A 10,590-nucleotide genomic window follows, 5' to 3' on the forward strand; every position below is an offset into this window, starting at 1 on the left:
AAACAGTAGGCTACTGACCACAGGGCTTCTCCCTTCACACCCTCTGCAGGGCAGTGTGCTCTCCACCAAGGTGAAATGAGCCAGGCACAAACAGATAGTGACAAGGAAAGGACAATACCCACAAGCTGTTTTCCTCACTATTTCCCTTCTCCTGATGCTTTGTTTTCTACAGGAATTTGTAAACACTTCCTACTCTAAATTTGTAAACAGTCCCTTGGCCCCCTTCCTCTATTTACTAATGCTGTGGTTTCTTTCCTAACCAGCTAGCCTATTTTTTTCTTCTAATAATCTTCATTTTTTAATCTCTCTCTCTCTCTCTCACACACACACACACACACACGCACACACACACACACACACACACACACACAGCTTTGGATTTTTTTCATCCTTCAATCCCTCAAGTCCTAGCAACACTAAGGAAATTGTTATTGATCTACAAAGGTTTTTTGAAACAGGCGGAACAAGAGGTAGGAGGCTGGAGATTTCAACACAACCTCAGCCATTACCACATTGTGGCACCTTGATACTTCTCTGTATCACTAAGCTCTTCATTGATGCCAGGTGAACAGATGGGGTGACATAAGCAATGTGGGGGAAAATGAACTATATTTAGTCATGGGACCTGGATTCAAATGTAGGCTCTGACAGTTTATGAACAAATCAGTTCATAGGATAACTGTAAATCCAATGAAAAGGACCTTAGAACATCTAACTTAATCCCTACATTTCACAAGGAGTGAACAGAAGCCCAGAAATGGGAAATGATTTGCCCTACATCACATGGACACTAAATGCCTGAGCCAGAATAATTAGAAAACAAGATTTCTGGGGTGGCACAATAGATGGAGCACCAGCCCTAGTCAGGAGGACCTGAGTTCAAATCCAATCTCTTTGAAGAATTATATTTATCCACTTTAATAATTATTTAGTTGTGTAACCTTGGGCAAGTCACTTAACCCCATTGCCTTATCCAAAAAAAAAAAATAGAATTCCTGATTCAAAATCTAACCCTCTTTGCAGTATGGCCTAGAATAAGACAATGGGTGGATGAATCTCAGAAAAAATGACAACAGTGACTCAAAAAATTCTCTCAACAACACTAATCATCTCTAGTTGAGGTAAAGAAGAATTAATCCATGAGAAAGGCAGTTTCAACATATCCACCATCAGAAATATCTTGACCTCTCCAGACTTTGTTTTTTTCATACTTATACAATGGTAACTATAAAGTAGTGTCAATCTAACAATTTTCTCAGCACCTGGAAATGGAGTCATGAGAGTTAAAGTCAAGTCTTAGCTTTGCCTCAAGTCTTTATATGATCTTACAGGAATCACATCACCTCTTGGCCTCTATTTTCACATAGCTAAAATGACAAGCTGACACCAAATGATATCAAGAGTTCATTCTATGAACCTTTGACCTTGAAAAAGTGGCTTATTCTAACCAATCAATAAGTACCTAAAGACTAGGCACCATTCTAGTGTTAGGCCCTGGAGATAAAAAAAAACGACAAAGAACAAAATACTTACTTATAAGAAGCTTAAAGTCTAAAATGGCATGGTAGGCAAATCAACCAAACCAATCCTTTGATCACCTAAAGAATAAAAGGCTAAACAACCCATATGTCCATTGCAATTTAATTCCAGATGGTTCATCCTCTATGCCCAAAGGGCAATAAAAATGTGCATAGCCTTTAATTCAGCAATACCACTACTAGGTCTATATACCCTGTAGAGATCATGAAAAAAGGTAAAAACATCACTTGTACCAAAATATTCATGGCAGCTCTATCTATGGTGGCAAAGAATTGGAAATCGAATGAATGTCTATCAATTGGAGAATGGCTGAACAAATTGTGGTATACGTATGTGATGGAACACTACTGTTCTATTAGAAACCAGAAGGGATGAAATTTCAGAGAAGCTTGGAAGGATTTGCATGAACTGATGTTGAGCGAGATGTGCAGAACCAGAAGAACATTGTACACCATTAACTGCAACATGAGGGTGATGATCAACTTTAATGGATGTGCTCATTCCATCAGTGCAACAATCAGAGACAATTTTAAGATATCTGTGATGGAGAATACCATCTGTATCCAGAGAAAGAATTGTGGCATTTAAACAAAGGCCAAAGACTATTCCTTCAATTTAAAAAAAAAAAGTTGTCTTAAGTATTACATAATTTTGCTATCTCTAATATTTTATTTTTTCCTCAAGGATATGATTTTTTTCTCAACACATTCAATTTTGATCAATGTAAAGGATGGAAACAATGTAAATATTGTCTTCAGTGGGGGGAGGGGGGAGGGAAGGGAGGGTGGGGGGAAATTGTAAAATTCAAAACATTACAAAAAAGATAGGTAGAAACTACAATTGTATATAATTGGAAAACAAATAAAATATTTGTAAATAAAAAAAAAAGATGGCTCATTCTCAACATAAGAAAAACTAAGCCAAAATAAGATAGGGACTAATCATCCAATCTCAGATTAATGCTTCTATGTTGCTCACCACAACAACTTAATATTCATTAGTTAAAGTAGTAACACAAGGTAACACAAAGGTATGGCATCAATAAACAGACCTCATGCCCATGGCTGTTAACAAAAGTGCAAAGGAGAGGTCTACCAATAAATTGAAGGCTCTAGGCAAAAATGAGAGTTCCGAATTATATGTTGTTTAATATGACCATCAATTGCCTTGGATTACTGGTTTACAGGATCAAGATTTACAAGAGCCTAATCAGAAATCCTAGCACAATATGTAAAACTGGGTTCAATGCCTCAGAAATATGGAAAGGAAGAGAAAGGGTGGCCAGATCATTCTTATCTTCCCAAGGAACTGCTGCATTACATGAGGAGTTCTTTGATCTTGCTACCTGGAGGAATGTAATGGGTCACAATTTTGAATGAAGAGGTCTAGTCTACTACAGGTCTTTTGGCATTATCTCACCTGAGTCTCACAACTTTGTAAGGAAGAACAACAGACAACATTTCTCTTTTCACAGAGGCTGAGTTACTTGTCCACGGTAATACAACTGATAAATGATGAGGAAAAACTGTATTTTTTGGTCTTTCAGTAATAACATAATAACCTGGTTTATCTTAAAATAAATAAATTGTAATAAGCCAACACTACAATTTTGAATTAGATATAATTAATAGAGATATGAAGCTATATAGACATAGATATGACATGAGATACTTCAATACAACATAATAACCATAGGATTTAGAGCTATAAAAGACCTCAGATCATTTCATTCAACCTTCTCATTTAAAAGATAGGGAAAGGGGCAACTAGGCGGCTCTGTGGATAGAGCACTGGTCCTGGAGTCAGAAGGACCTGAATTCAAATCCAACCTCAGACACTTAATTGCCTGGCTGTGTGACCTTGGGCAAGTCACTTAACCCCTACTACCTTAAATAATTAAAATTTTTTAAATAAATAAATAAAAGATAGGGAAAATGAGGTGAAGAGAAATTAACTTTCTCAAAATCATAAGTAAATAGCAAGGTCATAATTAGAGTTCAGGGCCAACATCCTCTGACTTTCTTTTATTTCTTGATGCCAGATTATACATCAAATACCAACTCCACTGGTTTTTCTTCTAAGTGAAAACCTTATAGGAACACTAGAGCACCCTATAAAGTCTTTTATTATGGCAGCAGTTTAAAAATAACTTTTCTTCTTTAAGATTTGATAACCTATAGAAAAGGAAACAAAGCAAATTGGGTGCCCAGGCTAAGGGAAGAAAGGGAGGGAAAGAGGCCTTCTAAATTTTAAAGTTGCAAACTTTATTTGCATTCAATCTAGGTTTTGTGTCCTCAATAAATATGCCCAGCAAATGTTGATTTGTAAATTACAACCTTTTTCAAATAAGAAGAGGGAGCAACACCATTTGAGGGAGCAAGATTTGGATACCCCCCCCTACAAAAGTAGAACAGAAGTAAAAAGTCAAACAAACTACACAAGGAACTGTCTTTAACCAACCAAGTTCTTTTAAAAGGAGCAGAGAAAAGCCATCAGAGATCATCACAACTCTTAAAGATAGCAAACTAAGGCCCAGAAATTATTTCAGTCACATAGAAAGTAGCTAAAACACAAGTTTCAACCATTTCAGCCTCACAAAATCTATACCATACATTAGGGAGATAAAGGAGCTCGTCTAGATGAGGGATTAAAGAACAAAGAGTTTAAGTGAGTTAGCCAGAGTCACAGGAATTAGTCAGCAGTGGCAAGGCAGCAATATCTAGAACAGAGCCCAGCCTTTTGGCCTCCCATTCAATGCTTTATTATCCATGTCTAAATAGAATGAATGCCCCACAATCACCAGTAATCACTCAGTCCTGACCCAAAAAAGTGTATTGACCTACAAGGTCAAGGGAAATTCTGCAAAGTTCACATTGTCCCCTCTGGCCAGCAGTGGCTATTTCAACATGAAAACTTCAAGCTTGGGAGCACACAATTCCAATAATCTTAGCAAACTTTTCAGCACCTTCTAAGAAGAAAATAGAGCCAGAAGAAGAGGTTTGTTACCTGATCACAAATCAACATTCTTATCCTTCAAGAGTCTGGTTTATTTATTTGCTCTCCAAGGGTCTCCAGTTTTACCCAGAATTTCTATTTTTGTCACCTAAAGTGTTTTTGTTGCTACTGGGATGAGAATGGTGGTGACTGTTGAAATTGAGAGATAGTACAGAGATCAGAAATACAGATTAATGGCCTAGAATGCAAAGTCAGTGGCAACTAACTCCAAGAAGACCTGTGAAAAGTACAGATTAAACTAGACTCTGAAACAAATCTCATTCATTTTGTTTAGGCCTGGTATAATTGTTACCCAGAATGATGGTAACCATAAGAGAGTCAGGCAATTTTTTTAAGTATATTAATTAATTAGCATAAATAATCGATCAGTTAATTTTTTAAGGTATATATTTATTAAGTGACTAGTACTGTATTAGAACAGAAGTGTGTGAAAGTATAAACATGAAACTGCAAAATGAAACAATGTTACCACTCAAAACAAGCTTACATTTTTATACAAAAAGCAAGCTTTCATCCAGTTACCTCAACTGGATAATGAAGCTTCCTGAGAGCAGTAACTAGAGTTTTATTGTCCACAAACTTTTAACCTAGAAATGGCAATTTAGGTGGCAAAGTGCACAAAACTGGATCTGGACTCAAGTTGTTCAGTCATATCTGACTCTTCATAGATAACCCCATATGGGGTTTTCTGCTCATAGTTACTGGAGAGGTTTGCCGTTTCCTTCTTGAGCCCATTTTATGGAAGAAACTGGGATTTGAACTCAGAAAGATGAATGTTCCAGACACCATTCTATCCACTGCACACCTAAGCAAACCAATTCAAAACTCATTCAAACCCAATTACCTCAAAAAATGAAAATAAAGAAAAATGATTTATTCAAAATAAACAAGGTCCTCTGACTTCAAACTCAGCTTATACTTGGGAAAATATAGCAGTCCTAGACATTGGGTAGAGTTTATCTAGCTTTTAGATTATAATTTCAAATTCCCAGAGAAACAGAAGGGATGTTTAGAGGGGGGGAGGCAGTGGTAGACAATGTTTTTTTAAATGACTGGTCTATTTTATATGTGCCTTAAATGACAAAATACTCCTCAACCATGTCTTTGTACAAACATCCTTTGAGAATGTCAGCAACCCACCATAAAGAACACTCCTGCTTTCACTTTTTCTTCCAAAACTAACATCATTTTTACAAACTATTATCCTTAAAGTAGCAAACACTTGACCACTCTGGCTCATAAATCCCTTCAGACTATATTTCCTTATCTCACATGTCAGTGGTATGGCCTAGTGATGTTTCTCATCACGTTTCTCCTAGTCTGCACTTACAAAATGACACTCTCAGTTGAGACACAAATTATTCAGAAGAGAGAACTACAGAAATAAAAAAAAAGATAAGACTAAAGTAAATCAATTATCACATATGACAACCTTTCCAGAAGCCACCCCCATAATGCAGAGTTCTTTAGATTTAAGGCCAGAAGGGGCTTCAGACAGGATTCATCAGTCAGTTCACTTTAGGGAAATTTAATGTCTATTTCTAAATTAAATTTTCTAGATTTTTCTCAACTGTATCTTGAGAAGAAAGCTTGTTCATGGATAGGTGCTTACTCTTTGGGTATCTTAAGATAATGAGCAATCTGTCCAGTAAATAGCAATAAAGAAGAGATAATGACATGGAACTATACAGTATTTTATTTTTTTTTTCAGTATTTATTTGTTCAGTATTTATTTAGTGTTCTGTATGACTCTAGTCAAATCACTTTATCTGTTTGTCAGAATTTTAGCACTGAAAATGGGTGGGGGCAGCTAGATGACCTAGCAGACAGAGTGCTGAGTCTGAAGTCAGGAAGAGTCATCTTCCAGGCTTCAAATCTGACCTCAGACACTTACTGCCAGTGTGATCCTGCTCAAGTGGATTTGCCCTGTTTGCCTCAGTGTCCTCAACCATAAAGTGATCTGGAGAAGAAAATGGCTAACTACTTCAGCATCTTTGGCCATAAAATGCCAGATAGGGTTATGGAAGAGTCAGACAGGACTTAATAACAATAAAGCAAAGGAAAAAAAAAAATTATCAAGTACCTACTATGTGACACTGTGTTAAGTATTTTAAAAAGATTACCTTGTTTGATACTCTTAAGGACCCTAGGAGGTTAAGTGCTATAATTATATCCATTTTACAGTTGAAGAAACTGAGACAAATAAAGGTGTAAGTATCATACAAGCTAGCAAGTATGTGAGGCTGGCCATGAAATCAGGTCCTGGCACTCAATCTACTAGCTTCCTAAGATAGGAATCTTAAGAAATCACAGGATCATAGACAGTGAGCTAGAAGGAACCTCACGAGATTTTTTTTTCTAATCCAGCCCCCTCATTTTACAGAGAAGTAAACTGAGGTTAAGTGATTTATCCAAAGTTACACAACAAAAATCAGAAGATTTGGACCTAGGTTTTTCCTGACCCCAAAGTCAACAGTTCCTGCCATGGTTCCTCATACTCCTACTACTTCCATCAAGGAAATCTGATACACACAAAAGAGGAAATGAGACAAAGGGCTCCTCACTCTAATTTCTACCCACTCCTCCAGAAGGGCCAACCCCATTCTATCCTACTTTCAAAATGCAAACCTAAACTAAGATACATTTCCAGGTAGAGGAAGAGTGCCTCCAGTATCACCCTGTAATTTCAAATCATCTCAAAACCTGAAGAAACTGCTCCAGAACTCTTAGGCCAGCTCATCTTGAAACACCTTGATCCCTAAACTACTCTATAGAGGTCCAAAGGTAACCAGCAACATCTGCAACTTGGATCAAAGACCTATTGAATCTGCTCCCAGATTGAGAAACAGATCTCTAGAACTAGGCCAGAATAGGTTTTCTATATAGAGATGACCTAAGTGATGTCTTCATTTTCATTCCAAATTTATTTTATTTCCTGGAATAGTATTGCCTTTTCAAAACTGGAAGAGACAGGTGCAAAGCAAGCAGTAATCCCTTTTGGCCTGACCAAAAAGCTAGAGATCACTTAATTTTCACACCAGAATCAACTTTGGAGTTCATGTAGAAATGTAGCTGGCATAGTGAAGAGAACCCTGACTTAGCATCAAAACATCTGGATTTGGCCCTTACCTATGTGATCTTGAACAAGAAATCTACCCTCTCCTGACCTCAGTTTCCTCATCTGTAAATAAGGGGTCAGATCCTTTGAAAGGTCAGATCATACAATAATAAATTATGTCACTGAGGGAAGTCACTATACTCAGTCTAAATTTCCTTATCTGGAAAATGATGTTGCACTCATTATTTATGCCTCAGGTGGTATGGAAAGGTCTAATGAAAGCTCTAATTATTATAGTTCAATCTCTTCCTTTTCATTTCACAGAAAAGGAAAGTAAGAATGTCCTTACAACCAGTAACAACCCTAGAATCAAAATTAATCAGTTTTACATTGTTATCAACCCCTATTTTGTAGATAAAGAAACTGAGGCTTAGAGATGTCAAGGTCACTCAATAGCAAATGATGCTTCAATCAATGAATAAACATTTACCAAACTGCTCCTATAGGTGCCTATTACACACACGGATAAGAGCAAGGGATACAAAATGAGGCAAAAGGGTCTCTACCCTCAGATCACTTACAATCCAGAGGACACAACCCCAGATCTAACTTCCAAGTCTGGTTGTGCTTTCTATTCAGATTGCATTTTTTCTATACAAAAAGGGGGGGGGGGGTAGGGGTTTGTTCTGGCAAACTTTAAAAGGATATAAAAGTATATAGGATGGAGCAGAGAATAATGGAGCACTGGCCCTGGAATCGGGCGGTTCTGAGTTCAAATTCGAGCCAAGACACTAGGACATACCGGCTAAGCTGTGTGGCCTTGGACGAGTCACTTCATCCCATTGCGAAACAAAAAAAGTTTATAAGCAGCGATTACCACCTTATTAAGCCACCCCTCTCACCAGGTCCTTTTCTTCAATCAGGGCTTCAATGTTACTGGCTCGGGTCCATCGGTACTGAGGGATGAGGGGAGAGAGGTAATGGAAGAGAGCCAGAGGCAAGCTTATCTATTTTTAAACTCTCACCCACACTTTCAGGAGGAACACTCTGTCTGATTGGAGTCCTCCCACCCGCATCACCTTCTGCCGCTCAGCAGCGGGAACCTGCACACCCTGCAGCCTCCCTCACTTGCCTCACAAGGAATGCTGGAGAAGTCAAAAGTGGTTACACAGACACACACACACACACAAAATAGTTATGCACACACAACTAGTTACACACACACACACACACACACACACACACACACACGAAGGATGAATGGCCCCTCTAAAACAAGAGAAACAAAAGCAGAGCCGCTGCTTCGCGAAGGGAAGGCGCCCCCGGCTTGGCTCGCAGCGGGGCGAGGACGGCGCTCGGGGCGGCTGCAGCTGCCCGCCGGCTCCCTCCGACACCTGTGCCCCGCTCGGGCCGCCGTGTACACCGCGCCCCCGGCCCCGGGCCGCCCGCGCCCCGCGCCCTTACTCTTGAGCGCGGAGATGAGCGTCTTGCCGTCCTTGATGAGCTCCTTGATGAACTTGTTGGTCTTGTCCAGCTCGGCTTCGTGGGACTTGAGCGTGTCTCGGAAGTGCGGGCTGTCCAGGCAGCAGTCGCTGAACTCCAGCGCCGGGAGCCCCATGCTCGCGCCAAGCTCGGCGGCCGCCGCGGCCAGCCCGGCGGGCACTGCCTCCTCCGCGCGCGGCCCCCGCACTCGCTCCCGGCGCCGCTGCCCGAGCGCCCTCGCCCCGCCTGCCCGCGGGCTGCGCCCTGCGCCACCTCCTCCACAGGTGGGGCTCCGGCTCCTCGCGGGGGCGGCCGGCCGGGCGGACTCCGGGGGCCGCGGGGTCAGGAGCCCGCAAGCAGCAGGAGGCGGCGCGGGGGGGCGCGGTGCGAAGCCAGCGGCAGCCCCGGAGCAGCGCGGCGCAGCCCGGCCGCCCTCCCGAGCCCATTCAGCGCGCCGCCGCCTGGAGCGCCCTCTCCCAGCCGCCGCCGCCGCCGCCGCCGCGGTCTGAGCCTCCCGAACCTGCTAGCCATGAGCTCATCCCGCCAGGACCAATCAGGGCACTCGCGCCCGCCCGGCCCATGGGCGCGCGGGGAGGGCGCGGAGGAGGGGGTTCCCTGCCCGGCGCCGGGAAGCCCTTCCGCGCGGGGGGCCCAATCAGCGGCCGGCTGGGCGGGAGCGGCCGGAGCCCGGGGAGGGGACAGCGGAGAGGAGGGGTCGCGGGGAAGGGGAGGAGGAGGAGGGGCGTGGTCGCAGCCCCAGGCCTGTTTTTGCCCACGCAGCTGGCTGTCCGGGTGCCGGGGAGCCTGGGGGGGGGGGGGGCGCCGTGCCCCACCCCCGCCCCCGCGGGAGCCTTCCCGCCTCCGACCCCCAGGAGCGGCCCCGAAGGCTCCTCCGAGGGGTCACGTTTACCTTCCTCCCTGCCCTGCCCGCGGGGAGCCCTCGGGCGGCAGCCCGGCTGGACCCGTGCCCTTGACCTTTGGCCCTGCCAGCTCTGGCAGGTCGCGTCTGCCGGGCCCGGGGAGTCAGGGACAGCCCCTGGCACCCCGGAGGATGCCGACGCCGGTCCAGCGCCTCCCTCACCGAGGAGCGAACCGAGCCACCTCCCGGATCACGGCCGAGTCCGGGCTCCCATTCCGTCGGTCCATCTCCAGTGGGGCAAAATAGAAAACGCCGAGAATCCTAAACCTGTGAGAAAGTCTTACGTTTCATAGCGGTCATTGGGGAAGGCTGCACGGCCAAGGCCCCTCCTCCTCCTAACACATTATTTTTGAGGTTTTTCAAGGCAATGGGGTTAAGTGGCTTACCCAAGGTCACACAGCTAGGCAATTATTAAGTGTCTGAGGTCGGATTTGAACTCAAGGACTCCTGACTCCAGGGCCGGCGCTCTATCCACTGCGCCACCTAGCCGCCCCCCTCGCAGATATTTTTAAAATTGCCAGATAGCCATTAGGAAACAAGATGCAAAGTCCCCGAGAGGGAAAAGTGTTTATCTTTC

At 43.1% G+C, this 10,590-nt stretch overlaps 1 protein-coding gene across 5 annotated transcripts in view; it reads right to left on the reverse strand.

Moving 5' to 3' along the window:
- Nucleotides 1-9,262, reverse strand: part of ARHGAP26 (Rho GTPase activating protein 26) — a 504,960-nt gene extending 495,698 nt beyond the window's left edge. For all 5 annotated transcript variants that reach the window (XM_074212710.1, XM_074212712.1, XM_074212709.1 and 2 more), the window contains exon 1: nt 9,077-9,262. In XM_074212710.1, coding sequence (XP_074068811.1) covers nt 9,077-9,230 — 154 coding nt within the window. In that variant the 5' untranslated portion in view covers nt 9,231-9,262. The remainder of the gene's footprint in view (nt 1-9,076) is intronic.
- Between the last annotated feature and the right edge of the window lie 1,328 nt (nt 9,263-10,590).

This window comes from Macrotis lagotis, chromosome 1 (genome assembly GCF_037893015.1).
Source record: "Macrotis lagotis isolate mMagLag1 chromosome 1, bilby.v1.9.chrom.fasta, whole genome shotgun sequence".
NCBI classification, from domain to species: domain Eukaryota; kingdom Metazoa; phylum Chordata; class Mammalia; order Peramelemorphia; family Peramelidae; genus Macrotis; species Macrotis lagotis.